Source organism: Panthera tigris, chromosome B4 (genome assembly GCF_018350195.1).
Source record: "Panthera tigris isolate Pti1 chromosome B4, P.tigris_Pti1_mat1.1, whole genome shotgun sequence".
Taxonomy (NCBI): Eukaryota; Metazoa; Chordata; class Mammalia; order Carnivora; family Felidae; genus Panthera; species Panthera tigris.
Genome location: NC_056666.1, coordinates 121,370,591 through 121,388,935, shown reverse-complemented (window position 1 = coordinate 121,388,935; position 18,345 = coordinate 121,370,591). Strand labels below are relative to the sequence as shown.

The 18,345-nt window shown below is 35.1% G+C and overlaps 1 protein-coding gene across 9 annotated transcripts in view; it reads right to left on the bottom strand.

Annotated features, from left to right (window-relative positions):
* LOC102971413 (PARP1 binding protein) overlaps window positions 1-18,345 on the bottom strand; it is a 123,755-nt gene that overhangs the window by 71,105 nt on the left and 34,305 nt on the right. For 8 of the 9 annotated variants that reach the window (XM_042993036.1, XM_042993037.1, XM_042993039.1 and 5 more), the window contains exons 6-9: window positions 17,434-17,588; window positions 7,329-7,512; window positions 3,848-4,026; window positions 1,829-1,910 (exon numbers count right to left, since the gene is read on the bottom strand). In XM_042993036.1, the coding sequence (XP_042848970.1) occupies window positions 1,829-1,910; window positions 3,848-4,026; window positions 7,329-7,512; window positions 17,434-17,588 (600 nt within the window). Of the gene's footprint in view, window positions 1-1,589; window positions 1,654-1,828; window positions 1,911-3,847; window positions 4,027-7,328; window positions 7,513-17,433; window positions 17,589-18,345 lie in introns of those variants that run through there. The other variant, XM_042993042.1, reaches the window with a different exon arrangement.

Here is an 18,345-nt window from a genome sequence, read left to right as displayed (position 1 = left end):
GATCTTAGATAAGTTATTTTCTCAGGATTTTGGTCTCCACATTTATAAATGAGACTGGATTAGACAATCTCTCCTCTACTTCCCAAAACTTTCTAAATTTGTTTATAAATTTTATAGTAATTAGCTGACTCTTACCAATTTCTAAACAAAATAAAATAAAACACAACAAAAAAAAAGACCTCTCATTCTTCAGATAGACTTCCTCATTTTGATTTACTTAGTTCTAACAAAATATCCCAATGACCTTTAAATGAAAATATTAGTTTGTCAGTATCCATAACAGGTAAAAAATTAAAGAATTTATACAGTACATTTCTGTTTCTAATCAAGTCCAAAGAATGGATTTTTTTGTTTGTTTAAAATCTTCTGCCTTGACTACAAGTACTTATGTAATATAACAAGAGGTTGACAAGTTTTATTCACAGAAAAATCATATAAAACTCTCTGATGTATCCTACAGGTATTAAGTACTAACAACTAATAACAACCAAAAGAAAGACAAGACTTATTAATATAAACTAAATGGGTTTTGAGTATGTAGATGAAACTGATGATAACTAAAAGTTTTGTGAACTGGGACTAACTTTCCAAATGGGAATATAAACAGCATACAGATCACAGTTCCTAAAATTGTATCAAGATGAATAACTGATAATTTAAGGGTAAATGTAAATTTGACATGAAAATTTTGTTGAACAAATGAATGAATTCCCAACCACAGAAGAGCGTCTAGCACATAGTAGATACTCAACAAATGTATGCTAAATGAGTTAAGACCGGTTTCTTTTTGAAAAATAAGACCTGGGTGCCTGGGTGGCTCAGTCGGTTAAGCGTCTGGCTTCGGCTCAGGTCATAATCTCATGGTTCATGAGTTCAAGCCCCGCATCGGGCTCTGTGCTGACAGCTCACAGCCTGGAGCCTGCTTCGGAATCTGTGTCTCCCTCTCTCTCTGCCCCTGCCCTGCTCACACTCTGTCTCTGTCTCTCAAAAAGTGAATAAACGTGAAAAAAAAAAGTATTAAAAAAAAAAAGGAAGAAAGAATAAGAAGACCAAGAAAATTTTAAACACTTAAAAAACACATTATTGGCTACTTACTGGCACAAACATTTGAAATGAGGACAGGAAAACTTATTTCAAACCAAATAAAGATATAAAGAATAGCTCTAGTCAAGAAACAATGTGAAATATTCTCCATGTCTTAATCTACAATTAATTATAGTCTGCCATAATATCTTCAGAGAGGAACAAAATGGAATTTATATAGTCTCTCAAGATTTAGTTTAAAATGTGAGTAATGAAGGGTGCCTGGGTGGCTCAGTTGGTTGAGCATCCGACTCTTGATTTTGGCTCAGGTTGTAATCTCACAGTTCATGAGATTGAGCCCCATGTTGGGCTCTACACAGAGCCTGCTTAGGATTCTCTTTTTCCCTCTCTCTCTGCCCTCTCCTGCCTTGTTCTCTCTCTCAAAATAAATAAATAAACATTAAGAAAAATAAAAAATACAATGTGAGTAATGTAGATGAGAAAACCATGTCTTCTTCATTTTCCCCTTCATTCACTGAAAAGACATTTATTGAACACTTACAAAAGCAAGTGCTTATTCCTTCCCTTCTTTTAGGTCCAGCATATAGGCTAAGCCAAAGAACAATGAGCCTAGGTTGTATAAAAGGAAAGTTTCAGTATGTCAATGTCATAACTCATTTTCCATTCAATTCCTATTGTTCCATGTATGATATATATTTATAACATCCAGATCAACTTTCTATATTTATCTTTTACAAATACAAAAACATTTTTATCATTTTTATGACAGTACATTAAACTGTACCTTAGTTTTTTTCTCGTGCATTGACTTATGGATGCGTTCTCTTAGGGGTTTCATTGATGAATTATTCACTTGTGTGGGAGATCTATGTCCAAAGAAAAGCAAAAATCTATAAACAAAAGTAGCTTTTTAACTTGTTTTTGCCCCTCCCCTACCCCAAAGCAGTAATGAAATAAAAAGACAACTAAATCTTGTTGTTTATAATACTATATAAAAGTGTCAGTATTATTATTTAAAGTTCTAAATATTAATAATTTGCTATGTTAATTAATACAGTCACTACATATTTCAATTTCTGATATATGTAAGGTACTGTGTAAGATATTATGAAGGACAGAAAGTAGATTCATTCATTGCCCTGAATTCAGGCATCCTGAAGCCTAAAGTACAGGAAATAAGATACCCACACAACTAAAATTTAAAATAAAAAAGGACAAGAGCCATAGCAGGGGAATTCAAGAGAAAAATATAGTTTAGAAATAGGACGGTCAAAGAAGGCACAATGGAGAAAGAAACACTGGAGCTTTGGAGCCAGAAAAACCTGGATTCCTCAATAAATTCCTTTCTGGCTTAATAGAGCCAGAGTCATAACCTCTTTAACTCAAAAGACTGTTATATAAGAATAAAGAATAGTCTATTCTAAGAAACACTCGTTTATAACCTTACATTGACTTATATTCATACACCACATTGCCCTTAATTTTATCATTTCAATGCAGATCACTAAAAATTCACTTTACCATGAATTGGTACTTGTCTGCACAATGACAACTGTAAATACTAAGGTAGCTATAAACAATTGAAATATGTTTGGCCACATGATTGAGAAAAATACTTCTTTAAAATGGATGTAGGGATTAATTTTGTTTAAAAAAAATTCCATAAACACAAAATAACTTTCTCTACGAAAATGGTAGAATTGAATCTGAGAAAAAAATTAATCATTTATGATGTTACCTAAAAAACAAACTGTGCTGAACAGAAGTAAGGTAAAAGAACACAAAATAAAGGTTCAGTTCCTTTATACTTTTTTCACAAGCCAGTGATAAATTTTCATTGCTAGGAAAATATTTGGACAATTTTGAGGTAGAATATGGAAGAATTATATCATGCCCAGATATAAAAGAATAATCACTGAAAGCTGGTGAAAAGGGTTTAAATAAATTGGAGGACAACACTGAATGACAGACCATTGCAAAGTTTCTCTTTAAAGGGAAGAGAAAAATAGAAAAGATCAAACAAGTAGGATGACTTTGTAAAGTTTCTCCACAATGTACTAAATACAATTTGAAATCGTTGTTCTAAAGTTTTACACGTTTCTATAAATGAATGCTCATTAATGAAAAATATCACCAACCTACACAATGTCTGACCTAGTGGTTGTTAAAAGTGGAGCATATCAATGTCTTGCATAGAATACTAACACTAATTTAGTAAGTGTTTGTCTTCATAATGTGAGGAAGAACCAAGAGATATCAATTCCAATTTAAGTTTGGTGTATATGCTCTCTCTGGTTCTCACGCAGAACAGCACAATCCTTGGAGGAGAGACCTTAGGTTTTGGAGCAAGACACTTTGGCTACTTGCTTAACTGTGCTCTCTTAGGCAAATTACTTCATCTTTCTCTTTCTCAAGTGTCTAATTCTTCACTTATAAAGTGGGGATATTATTGAAAGAGGTTGCTAAGAGAGCTAATATAAGTGAGAGCAGTTAGCAAAGTTCTTGACATACACGACAAAGAAAATGAATATTTCCAAAGCAAAAAACAAGCACAAAAAAAATAAAAACAAAACCAAAAATACCTGTCATACTCTCAGAAGATACTACGCTTTTATATACAACTTTCTCACATCCAAGTGTTCAATCTCCCTTTAACTTTTGTCTTCTCTCTTCACACTTTTCTGTAGTCTCCAAGTTTCTTACCATAGCATGTATTTCCTTTTACTTAATGAGGTATTTTTTCAACATTCCCTTTATAGACTAGAGTTAACATTCACATACATATAACTTCCACAATACTTACCTAAAAAGTGTAAGAATAGGAATCCCATTATGATGAATTGTGTTTTCATCATCATATAAAAGCTCTGCTTTGTTTTTGGTAGGCAAACTGGCTGCTTCCTCATCCAAAAGAACTAGTAAAATTTTCACAGTATCTCTGCCACAGTATGCAGTACCATGGTTTATAGCATAAGATTTTGGCTAGAACAAAAAATAATATTAAGTAAATGTAATAATCACCTAAGTTGGGTCAATCAGTCATTCTTTTCCATTTCTTGTGCCACCATTCTCCTCCTCTTATAGTTTAAGTAATAAAAAAAAAAAAAAAATCAGCCATGGGAAATGGCTTTAAGGCATGTAATATTTCTCCCTCAAGTCATACCAAAGTCAATCTTATCACCTTCCAAAAGCACAAAAAATATAGAAAATAGTATCATCAGGGAAGACATTGGTTCTGATCAAAATAACATCCCAGGCTTGAAGTCAGAAAATTTAGTAACTATCTAGCTATGTGACCCCAGCCTCATGACTTAATCTCCTTGTATATTTTTTTCTTTTTTATACCAAAGAGAGATGGTCTGAATACCAACCCCACAGATGGCCATAAAGATCTATTCAAATGCAAAAATTAAAATTGAGTTCACATTCACTCAGTAATCCATTCATAACTACACACCAAGTCCCAAGCACAGTGTAAGGCTACAAAGGTAAAAACCGCTGCCTCAAGGAACCCATACTCTCCTAAATAAAATAAGAAAGTAACTAACAAGTGCATTACAAAGTACTAAGGGCTATTTATTTTTTAATATTTATCTATTTTTGACAGGGAAGGAGAGAGAGGAGAGAAAGGAGGAGAAAGAGAGATAAAGTGCATACATGCAAGCAGGTGAAGGGCAGAGAGGGAGACAGAGAAACCCAAGCAGGCTCTGCAGCTGTCAGCACAGAGCCCACCACGGGGCTCATGGGAGCTTGATCTCAGGAACCGTGAGATCATGACCTGAGCTGAAATCAAGAGTCAGATGATGTTTAACCAACTGAGCCACCCATGCACCCCCTTAAGTGCTATTTCTAACAGAAGATATACATGGCATAATAGGAGCACACAAAAGGTAGTGAACAATTTACTCAGGAATCAACGATGTCTTCATAGAGGAGGAGACACATAGGGGTAGGAGAGACCGTGGTACTTTGAAGGATGAGGTAACATGATATAACTAAAGAACAAAGTAACAGAAAGAGTTACGCAGGATGAACGTGGGAAAGCTTTGTATATCTGGCAAAGAAATTATAATAAGTCAGTCTGTTACGGAGTTAAAATCTTTTGCTTTATTAAGCAAGGACATTAATGATTCTATTTAGATTTTTAGAAAAATGATGGCAATGTGTAAAATATATTCTAGGGTAAGAATGTTACTAAGTCTGGAGACAGGAACACAAATTAAGAGACTGTAATAGTCCAGCTTGGAAAAGGAGAAGGTAGTAGCAGTGAACTAAGATAGTAGCAGTGGAGATAAAGAAAAAAGCAGATTAGGGGCGCCTGGGTGGCTCAGGTCGGTTGAGCGTCCGACTTCGGCTCAGGTCGTGATCTCGCGGTTTGTGGGTTCGAGCCCTGCGTCGGGCTCTGTGCTGACAGCTCAGAGCCTGGAGCCTGTTTCGGATTCTGTCCCTCTCTCTTTCTTTCTCTTTCTCTTTCTCTTTCTCTTTCTCTTTCTCTTTCTCTCTCTCTCTGCCCCTCCTCCACTCACACTCTGTCTCTCTCTCCTTCGGAAATAAATAAGCATTAAAAAAAATTTTTTTAAGAAAAAAAGCAGATTAAAAGAGGAGAGCTAGAAAAACTTAGTGACTACACAGAATAAGGGAAAATATATGATAATATAATATTATACACGGACACACGTAAGCACAAACCCTGAAGATATCTCTAGCTGGGTTTGATACCAACTTACTAGTAGCAGGTGCTTTATAACTCTGGGAAAGTTCCTTAACCTCACTGTGCTTCAGTTAAATCGCTGGTAAAATAGGGGTAGGTAAAATAGGGGTAAAATAGGTAAAATGCCCAACCCATACAGCATGGTGGACATTGTGCCTAAATATCAGAGTCACCCTTTCTGAGACATCTGTTGTAGCTGCACCACTTCCCTCAGCTTCCATCAACTTGGTCTTGGCCTCCTTTCTCTACTTGGCTTCACCAAACTAACCTGTATAGCTGCACTGGAATTTTAACAAACTGCTTAGCACAATAATGATTACTAATCACATCGTATGCACTTATCACAATATATGTGCTTAACATAGATTTTTCATTAGTACCAGAGAGAGAAGTCCACATTGTTTAACATTAACTTATTGAGAATTATTGGATAGTATTTTTCAAAGATTTCTGATTTGACTGAACACATAAAATCAAGAACCAGGTTGGATCTTTACTTGTTGTGACAGGAAATGGGAGAGACTGGTGCTCTTAATTACCTGAGTTGTGACAATTCCTGACTTAGACTAATAGTAATAACGTGGTTCTCATTTGAGCCAAGCTAGTCACAGGAAGTGTTAGCACACATGAGACAACCACATGGGGCACACAAAGGGCAACAACCCAGAATCTCCCCTATCTCCCCTATGTCCCACCTTCAAGTTAATGTGAAAACATTCATTGTTACAGAAAAATAACTAAAAATGGTTCTGTGAATAAACAGATGAAGAATAAAAAATTAGCAAAAGTCTTTCTTCATGCTCTGATTATTACAATCATACCTAATGAAAAAGAGCTTTTGTTGCTTGAGTAACTAAACTGCAATAAATGGATTATAACACATTCCCCAAAATTCTTTTCTAGAGCTGAAAACATGGCAGACAATTTCTCCTATAATACTAGTTTATTGTACCATACAGTGTTTGATTCCCTATGTTAAAAACAAACAAACAAACAAACAAACAAGAAACAGGTAAATATTCTGGGAATATATAGTTAAAAGATTTCTAAGTATAAGAGAAATTCCTCATGTTTGCAGTAGGCTGGTAAGAGAGGTAGAAAAGAACACATCATAAAGATTTTAAAAATTCTATTGAAGAAAAATAAACTGAATAGAAACCATTTCTCTTGCTGTTCCAGAGTACCTAGTACAGGGATCAGAACCAGAGAAACCTGGTTCTTATTTTATATTTGAGTAAATGGGAAAATAATGGTTTCATAAGAGTAATTATTGAAAAACATTACAAAACACCGTAATATCCATTAAGAATTATAAACTTCTAGTGCTACAAGGGATAGTGAAGATTATCCAATGCCTTCTTTAACAAATACACACAATTGGCCCAAAGATGTTATGATTTACTCAAGTCGAACATAATCCTATATAATCCTATTGAGAAACTTAAATTTTCAACATCTTAAACGCAGGAAACACATGCTTATGACTTAAGTAGCAATAGCAAACCATTTCTATAACAAGTAGAAGCGATAATGTTTTGTATGGAAGAATAATGAAACATAAAAAGCTCATTACCCTTGCAGGACTGATATCAGTGGTACCAAGAATTACATCTCCTTGTTGAGAATTGACAATATTTTTAATCCTCAAATCCAAATCCTGAGCTACTTCCTCTACTGCTTTACAAAAAGGATCCCTGCTGTTCTGGCCTTTAATCAGCTGCATCTTTATCACTGAGAGTATCCGACCCCCTGCAATGCTGCAAATAGAAATAAGATCACCCTTACAATAGTATTAGAAATGACAATATGCTTATAAGCTTGAAAATATACTTCTCAGAGTGAATCAACACTTTTCAAAAAATAGGACATTGGTCTTATAAATCAAACTAACACATTTAAGAAAAGGATGAGAACCATGAGAAACAAAATTTAAAAGTTTTTCTGAAAGCAGGTCATTTCAATAAAGGTAAGTTATTTCTTCCTTGATTTGAAAGCTGAAGGGAAATATTTTAGTTATATATGATACATAATAACAGTTTCAGGTGCAGTTATATACACATAATATACTTAAAAATATGTATCTTTAAATACAAGGTAATAGAAACACTACCTCTCAATTTATACCTAGAATCTTGCATTACTTTAATCTTAAAATCCATTCACTATTATTATCCTTAAATCACAGATGAGAAAATTGAGTCTCAAAAAGGTTAAATAGCTTGTCCAAGAACACAGAGTGCCTGAGCTAGGAAAGAGGTAGTGAGGACTGACCTGAAGCATGATATTACATTCTAATATGAGAATTGTTATTACGTGGAAGCAGAAATTAAGCTAGTTAATACTGATCTAAAGCAAACCAGAGACTGGACCAACTAACTGTGTCCAAAAGACAAGTGTTTTAAAAAACCTGAAATCAATTACTTTATACTAAGCCTGAGCCTGAATGAATTTAGGTTGCAGTTCCTGCTCTAGAAGGCTGACCTAAAAAAATGTGAGAAATATATAGGAAAAAGGAGTTTGATCTATTACAAGGAAGAAATTAGAGGTGTCCAACAATAGAAGAGGGCTCTTTTTTTAAGTCGGGAGATCTCCATTCCTAGAGCTATCCCTGGAAAGGTTGTGCAGTGCTGACTGAGAAGGTGGTATGGCCTGGCTATAAAGTCAGATTACCTGAGCACAAAATAACACCTGTCCCACCCCCTTCTACCTTGGGTATGCTGTTTAACTTTTCTGTGACTTTTTTTTTTAAATGTTTATTTGTTTATTTTGAGAGAGAAAGAGAGAGTGTGTGCCCATGCACATGCAAGGGCAGAGAGAGAAAAAGAGAGAGGGAAAGAGAGAGAAACCTAAGCAGGCTCCATACTGTCAGTGCAGAGCCCAACACAGGGCTTGATCCCAAGAACTGTAAGATCATGACCTGAGCTGAAATCAAGAGTTGGAAGCTTAACCCACTGAGCCACCCAGGTGCCTCAAACTTTTCTGTGACTTTTATAGTGGCATAAAGGAAATTATGAATTAAAGTTTTAATCCATGCTGTCTTATTGCCAGGTTTTATGTTTTAGGGAAGAAGCCAGGTTTCCTAAGAAACACTGGAAATATGATTGTTTACAATCAAATAGCTGGTCCAAATAGAGATGGAAAGTTAGAAGAAAATTGCAGAGACACTTAATGTATGATTAGACCAGTGTCTTCCAAATTTGCCTAATTATCAGAATCATATTCAGCATTTGTTTAAAATATCAACTCCAGATCCCACCTTGTTGAATCACAAACTGCAGAAAAGAGTACTGAATAGCTGCATTGTTTTAAAAGTACCACAGGTGATTCTAACAACCACATAAGCTTGGGAAACATTTCATTTAAAAGAAAAAAAAGGAAGAAAAAGCTTCTTGAGAAAGGAAGAATGCTAATTTTTACACTACCAGTTTATACTTGGCACACAGAAGAAATGATTGATATGACCACTATCACATGCGACAATCTAAAATTTTTTACAATAAGACAAAAGATACGTATTTTATGATTATTCATATCGTTTGCAATACAAAAGTACTTAGGAGCTTTCCACCTTCCACTTACACTATGGTAGACTAAATACCCTGGGGGAATATCTCACTGAGTTTGGCAGGAATAGGGGGAAATCTCTAAATACCACTTAATTTCTCCCCCAAAAAGGAACAGACAACAGTTGGGAGCTACAAATGGGAGGCGAGCAGAATGAATGGGTTTTCCTGAAGGCAAAAATCTCTAGCGGTACTTTGATCAGGACACAAAGCCCTGGGTGGGAGAAGGCAACCAGAGAATTTCACATTGAGTCTGAACCTTCTGAGGGAGAAGGAACTAGTAAGGGTTGTATTAGATTTATTTTATGTATTTTATCTTTTTGAAGCTCTTTTTTAAAAATTGTTTTCCTATTTGGTGATGACATAGAAAAACAATTGCTTATTGTTTACTGACCTTGTGTCCAGCAACATTGTTAAACACTACTATTAATATGAATAATTTGCCTTTAGATTTCTGGAGTTTTCTACATATACAATCATATTATCATCAAACAGAATTTTATTTCTTCCTTTTCAATTGTTACATCTATTTCTTTATCTTGCCTTACTACACTGAATTGAACATACAATATTGTGCTAAAAAGAAATGATAAGAGTAGGAACTCTTTTATCTTAAACCTTAAATAGAATGCTAAAACATTTTACCAGTAAGGAGGTCTGTATAGAAACCCTTTATCAGGTTAAAGCCTTTATTCTCAGTTCATTTGACACAGAGTGGGTAGCCCTGTGAGCGTGGATGTCCCAACAGACTCCTCATCTTAGACAGTCCCTAGGCTTTGTCCCTGCTCCCTCAGAGTTTACCAGCATAAGAACAGACTTTCCAAATCACCAAATACTCTCAAAATAAAAGCTGGCTTCCCTTCTTGACTTCCCTCTTTGACTTTCTTCCTTCCTCTAGTTTTTGGCCAGTATTTTCATTATAAATGCCTATTCATCAACGCATTCAAAAAGTATTTAAAAGATATGTATCCAGCATTATTAACTATTTTCAAGGGAAGGTTCAATCAGCAGACCTAACCTGCCATATACCTGTCATCAGAAGTCTGAGTAAACTCTAAGAATTCTTTTATATATACAATCACTATCTTTTTCAGTGGTTTTTCCTTGATTTTCAATCAAAAGCACAGAAAGTAATTGGATGAAATGAAGCCGAAATGAAAGCACAACACTATGTGCCTCTTCTGGCAAATAATCTAATGGAAGAGTTTTGTAAGATTCAAAAGGATAATAAAACATGAAAGAGTGTTGTAATGTCAACTACAATAACAAAAAAATGCTTTTAATGATATTAGGTAAAAGTCACCTTTGCCTCCTTTTCTCAATTCCTTCCTTCTAAAGATGATATAATTCCCTGACTGAATTAAATCAGGAAAAAGTGTGTAAGATTTGTGTTTCAGATCCTTGCCAAGTTCAACATTTTGACCTTGGTAAAAAATACCTCAAACACTAGTGCTGTGACTAGTCTATTGCTTGCTATACATTCTCTATTAGAGCCCAATATTAGCTCTTCAAAAATCTGCTCAGCAACATGGTAGTATAATCCAGACTCTTGCTTCTAGAGCCTGGAATCTCTGAAGTTTTAACTTAAATGACACCAGGATATTTGTGCTAGGCAATGGGGATACAATGAATAAAATATTTCTCTTTAAGAGGTCACAATTAACCACATGAGAAAGTAAGATACTAAAGGTATAAAGGGAGTTCAAGTGGGGAGGTAAGGGAAGAAAGAGTATTTCACGAAGGCATCCCAGAAGATACATTATGAGTACTCTGGAAAAACATCAATAGAAGAATTTAGGGGTGCGTGGGTAGCTTGGTTGGTTAAGCATCCAACTTCAGCCCAGATCATGATCTCATGGTTCGTGAGTTCAAATCCCACATTGGACTCTGGACTCATGATGTGGAGCCTGTTTGGGATTCTCTCTCTCTCTCCCTGTTTGTCCCACCTCATTCACACTTTCTGTCTCTCCCTCTCTCTCTCTCTCTCTCTCTCTCTAAGATAAATAAACTTAAAAAAAAAAAGGAAGAATTTAGGCGAAAAAGAGGTAAACTGTACCTACTGACTACCAAATGTATCAAATTAAAGCCCTGGGGCAGAAAGAGAAAAATAAAGCTAGTGAGGGAAAACAATTAAATCGCCAAGCTTGTAACAAAATATTGTGAATGAAGGAGAACAACAAGCAGTAAAACACAAATGGATGGTTATACTTTAGTGTATTTATTGAATATTCTTACTTTACTGTATGGATTGGCTTTCCTCTACTATCTCCAAGAACTAGAAAGCTATTTGCTAAAACACATTTTTAAAATTTAAATATGATTAAAAGTGCTACATAAGATATATCAAAAGTGCTTCTAGAATATTTTTAAATGATAAAAAATGTAACATTAGAATTTTGGACCAGAAAATTTCAACTAGATTTAACATTCTATAAATGAATAATAGTCCAATAAGTATAACTCAAGTATACATTTAAAAGTTGTGTCATAAATTTGAAATACATATTGGAATTTGCTTCCATTAAACAAATTGGAATTTGTTTCCATTAAATATTGGAACAATAGAGAACAAATTTATGTAACCTGAAACCCCTAATTTAAGATATTTTTCAGGAAAGTATATGCATTTTATGGTGGCACCTACTGGCAAAATGTAGAAATACAACCAAATTATAGCTAAGATGGCCTGATGAAAAGTTGGCAATGGGGAGGGAAGGGTAGGAATTGATTCTTTCATTTCTTCCCTGTCTGTTTGCCATCCTCCCTTTGATTCAAAGATTACTGTGTTTCCCTACTACCTCCACCCTATTCTACTCAGTTACAAGAGTTAAGTACATTTTTATCTCTAAGTTTTAAGGTTGAGAGACAGGCTAGAGAAAGATGCAGGCAGGAGTTAGAGCATTTAGAATTTGTATATCATACTGAGGTTTCTGGAGTCTTATCCTGTACCTAATATGAATCATTGAAGAATTTTAATCATGGGAGTAACATTCGTTGTTTCAGAAAGACCACTGGCAGTAGTGAGGGCAGCAGAATGGGGCAACTCAAAACTGGAGGAAAAAGAACAACTCAGAGAGAAGTGAAGAAGTTCAGGCAAGAAAGGATAAAAGTCTGAAAACAGACTTTCCATACAAAATGGAAATATAAGATAGTAGCTACAAGAATAGAGATGAGAAGAAAGAATATCAAAAACGTTAAGTAAGAAAAATTGATGGATCTTGGTGGCAGAAGGGATAGAGAAAGGAGAAAAAAGGAGTTTAAGATATGTTCCAGATTTCTGCTTAGGTAGCTTGAGAAAGAGAGGCTTCAAAAAGCTGGGGCACTTTAGAAAGAGAAAAAGGTTTGCAGGAAAGATGAAGACTTAGTTTGGGACATGTTAAGTTTTAGTTGCCTTTGAGGTCACAACCTATAGACAAAGATGTATTTTTGAAACTCAGGAAAGAGGTTTGGATCCCACTGAAATATAGATTTAGAATTTATAGATATAGAATTTATAGGAGTAGATGGAAAATAAGAGAATGAAATCTCAGAAGTATGGGGAAAAGGGTTCTAACAGAGAAAATGATCAAATTTAAGGACGTTTGGAGTCCAAAAAAGACCATACCAACCTGATCACAAGTGACCTTTGGCAGAATAGCTTCAATAGAGTGGAACAGTGAATGATTGTGAGTCAGTTAACTACAGACAAGTAAATAGATATTGAGTGTCTACTCTGTGCCAGAAACCATGTTAACTCTAAGGGATATTAGTGAAGAAAATCAACAAAACCCTCACAGAGTTTACAGTCTGGTGAGAAATACATATTAAATAATTAGAATTGGGAAATGGAATAAAGGACAGCATTTTTTTTTCAAGAATCTCAGTTATAAAAGGAAGGAGAGGGGCGTCTGGGTGGCTCAGTCAGTTAAGCATCCGACTTCGGTGCAGGTCATGATCTTGCAGTTTGTGAGTTCAAGCCCTGCTTCGGGCTCTGTGGTGATAGCTAGGAGCCTGGAGCCTGTTTCAGATTCTGTTTCTCCCTCTCTCTCTCTGCCCCTCCCCCACTTGCGCTCTGTCTCCCTCTGTCTCAAAAATAAACATTAGAAAAAATTGATTTAAAAAAAAACAAGAAAATAAAAGGAAGGAGAAGGAATTGACAAAAACAGAGAAGATCGTTTGTTGTTTTTTCTTATAATCTTTATGGACTGTGGCAAAAGTACTAGAAGTTGAAATTATAAGACAAAATGAATAACCAATGAAACAATGTCCCAATAGGCTAGTCATATTATCCCCACTGTAGAAAATATCCTCCCTTCTCCCCATCTGGGCTTCATATCACACCCATTCTCCATGTCCGTCTAACTCCTTCAAGTCCATACTTTAAGATTAAGCTGAACTATAACAGCCACCCAGGTAAGTATTCCTGACCCTTTATCCCTGCCTCCCACAAATAAGGCAATTGTCCTTTCCTCTGTACATCCTCCTATTGCATAAATAGGATATATGGTTTTAGCTTTTAATAATTCTTTACAATTATGAAATGAATATATACTTAGTATACACAAATGTCACCATAAAGAAGAAATAAAGATCGCTTAGGGCACTATTTAGACACCCACATGAATATACCCACTACTTGGACACCTACTTCTTCAGTGTCTTCACAAGAACACAGAGTGAATTACTCACTGTGACAAGACAGGATATCCACAATAACTCACTGATAAGTTAAAGAATTTAAGATGCCTCATCCTAGATGCCTCTAAAATGTACTTCTATCCTGTAGATAATTTATCCAAACCAGACATTCCTCCAAAGGGAATGCAATTATAACAAACTACAGTGGACTGAATGTACACATTTATATCTGCTCCCTCCTAAAGCTGCAGAGAAATGACAGAAATGCAAGTGTTTTAAATCCACGAAGAAAAAGAATGGAAGAGGAGACAATAGCGGATGACAGCAGAGACATACAATGAAAGGATGGAAAGATGAAAAGCAGACGGACATGTGGTAGCTGACTACTCAGAACAAAGAAAGCTAAAACATATGTAACTGCTAAAAGAGATTCCAATAAGAAGCAACTCCAGAAATTCTCAGATATTGAATTCAATACTGAAGGCTATGATAAAGGGGCTGCAAATAAGAACTAGTTGACAGTCTACATCGGAACACTTGACGCCTCAATCTCTTCTCCTATTCTGAGCAGTCAGGCCAGTGCACTTCCCTCCCCTCAGCATGGAAAGCAAGATTACTCTGAAGAAAGTAAGCCAGATGAGCTCTAGACCGCAAGGCAATGGGAACTGAAAACAGAGAGACTGAGTAAAAGTCTACAGACTGAACTGGGAGACTGAGCATCAGCTCCTATGCGACTTCAAATCCCAGAATATTACTAGACTAGCTAGACTTACAGCTTTCTGAAGGAGACTAAAGGATGCCACTGTGTAAATTCTGGGGTAAGTTCCAAAGAAAAGACCTATAGTTACCGACGTTGGGAGAATCCCCAACAAAGGAACTAACTGGATGCCAAGGCTATAATGAAATCCACTGTACAGAACTACTAATCAGCTTTACAGAGTCTCATTCTGAAATATGATGGAAGGGCTGTTCAGAATCACCATACATTTTAGGAATACCTCTAACATGAAAGATTGCAAAACAAACAAAAAAGAAAACATTCAACTTAGATAACAACAAAGACAATCCAGGAAGCAGATAAAAATAATCTTAAAAATATAATACTTTTAGATAAATAAAACATGATATAAGATCACATTCAATCAAATGAGAGAATACAATAAAAATATTTGTCTCCTGTTTTTCTCAGAAAGCCATGTACACCAATAAGGGGTATACCAATTAAAAATAAAGTCATGGGACGCCTGGGTGGCTCAATTGGTTGAGCTTACGACTTCGTCTCAGGTCGTGATCTCGCGGTTTGTGAGTTCGCCCCGTGTCGGGCTCTGCCCTGACAGCTTGGAGCCTGAAGCCTACTTCGGATTCTGTGTCTCCTTCTCTCTCTGCCCCTCCCCCACTTGTGCTCTGTCTCTATCAAAAATAAATAAATGTAAAAAAAATTTTTTTAAATAAATAAAGTCATGAGATTCAGAAAACAAGGCAGAGGCAAAGAAAATTCATAAGGTAATGAAACTTCACAGTTACCACTGTGAAACAGGCCTAACAAGCAAAAGTACAAACTGAATGAAGAAGATAGTGCATTTTCCAAAAGGAATGTCTCCAAGGGCAAAACCCAGAACTTATAGATAACCTTATTATTAGGTCCAATAAGAAGAAATTGTATAGTTTTATTGGAAAGCTTGATAAAGAATCTATAATAAAATAGGAAGTCAAGCAAAAGAAAAAAGTAGATAATTATTCACTGTAGAAAAAAAAAACGGGCGCCTGGGTGGCTCAGTCAGTTGAGCGGCCAACTTCGGCTCAGGTCATGATCCCGCGGTCCATGAGTTCGAGCCCCGCGTCGGGCTCTGTGCTGACAGCTCAGAGCCTGGAACCTGTTTCAGATTCTGTGTCTCCCTCTCTCTCTCTGACCCTTCCCCGTTCATGCTCTGTCTGTCTCAAAAATAAATAAACGTTAAAAAAAAAAAAAAGAAAAAAAAATCTATACAAGAAAGGAAGTATAATCACAGCATATCACATAGCTTAGGTGTAGGCAGTATTTACAGAGTCATAATAAAAAAAATTCTAAAACATAACTTAAGCTGAAATTGTAGTATAACTAGATATGAAGGATGAACGAAGTCTGTGTGTATCTGTGTGCCTAACAGGAGGGAGAAGACAGAAAAGGGGAGCTGGGACATTGGCATAGGAAGTTAATATTGTCTAAAACTGAAAAAAATCAACAAATAGCTGAATAAAAATTTCATTTAAATGAGGTAAATCTAAAAACAAAAAAACTTAAAGTCAATTCATCTGTAGAGGACTATTTTACTGTAGGTCCATAATGCCACTTGACTTTAACAAAATATACCTATATTTGCTTTGCTAAAAATAAAATATTTTTTAAAATTATCTGTGATCTCAGAAGAAACAGCCAGCCAATATATTTGAAAGTTCAGAAGATGTCACTATTATTGACTATAAGTCATATTCAAAAAACCTCTTCCAAATTTACTTCCTTGGAATGGATATCCACAAAGAAGACCGAAGGATATAATTCAAAATAAAATCCTAAGAAAAAAATCCTTGGAATCTTACAATGAAAAGAAGTTTCATGAAATAAGATATAGTGATTAAAAGAATGGGTTCCAGGTTCAGAACTGAGTTCAGATCCCAGCTCTGCTACTTAAATAACAATGTGACTGAGTTAAATTACTTAGTCCCAGTGCTTCAGTTTCTTCCTCTCTAAACTGGGTGTGTATACAGTACCCATAATGTAAGGCTGCTGTAATGATCAAATGATAACCCCCACAAAGAGCTTAATATAATGCCTGACACATAAAAAGTGTTGAGTAAATACCAGCTCTTTTTATTAGTACAATGCTAAAGCATACCAACCAAATTGACAGTGATCTACCATGATTGCTAACGTATACAATGCACTTCTGTTCCCCACCAAATTACTCTCAAAATTCTTATCATCCAAGATGCATATATTATAAATAGGAGTCTATCAGATACGAAGATCTTACTTCCAATATAATATAAAAACAAATTCCAGATAAACTAAAGATTTACACCCAAGAAAAGGAAAAAATAGTAGCAGGAAGTAGAATATAGATTTCATCATATCTCTATCAATTTCCTTACTCGTTCCGGGCATAAGTTTCCTTTATTGCTAAATAAAAACTTTAAAGAAATGATCTATTCAGTCATGTCCAGTCCTCAAAAATCTATTTATTCCAGAAAAAGACAAACAGAAATCCCTCTTCTATAGTCAAATTTAATTGAACATGCCATTTGACTTTGGCAAAAATTTTAGAATCAAAGATAGGCAGAAACTAGAGGAATAGGTCATGAGGTTATAATTTATTCATCTAGATATTTTGTTTCTTCTCCCTACTGTTTGGTTTGATCTTTGGTCGTTTCAATAGCTCCTATATTCAAATCTACCTCTGATTCTATAAGTTTTAAAGCTAGATTAGTAAAAAACATTTGTAATTTATGAAAAGTCGTTACCTTGGATTTGGTATTTCTCCAAGAATCTCATCTAATTTGTCAATGAAGTTAATAAAATTAGACAATCCTTTTACATGTGCCCTTAAAGGATCAGATGGTGATGGTGCATATCCTTTCCCTCCAAGCTCTAGTGTCCTAATAAATGATGTAGCCACCTATGAATTAAAACAAATGATTTAGTTATGTTTAATGATTTAGTAAGTTAAAAATAAAACTTTATGAAGCTGGGTGCATTTATATTATTTCTGGGTACAGAGGTAAAGTAAGCACTTTTTACAATTCATGCCACTTTGATTCAGAAGCAAATAATTAAAGAAACAGATGCCATGCAAAATTCATGCCAGCAGGGGTGATGGCAATGCAAGTGGAGACTGGGGAGCCAAGTTAGAAAACTAAGAGAGTAAGAATATATTCATAAGAGAATATCACTGACTATAAAATATTAGTGTAGAAATATATTCTTGTATAGATTAAACTGGAGTTTTTATATGGATCAAAGGGTTTTTAAGTATCAACTGTGTTGATTTATTCAAGGGTGGGCAATTAATTCAACTCTTCCAAGCCTTATCTTACTTTAAACACTTAGACTAAATAATCACTACGTCCTATCTAGCTTTCACATTTTAGGATTATTTCATCATGTGTAGTTCAAGAGGCCTTACCTCTACAATGATAAAATTATGTATATGATGGCTATACTTAAGAGCATCTCCATCAAAGATGAAATGTTCTAAAGCTGTATTTTCCAAAGTGTATCCTAAGACAAATTCTATGAAATTTCAGTAATTTGGAAGAAAGTTCCAAGGTTAAATAACTTAGAAAACAACAGATTAAATAACATGGTTAATTTAAGCATATTTCTTAATGGTAGGACCTCTCAGAGCTTTTGATATATAAACATCCAATAAAGGT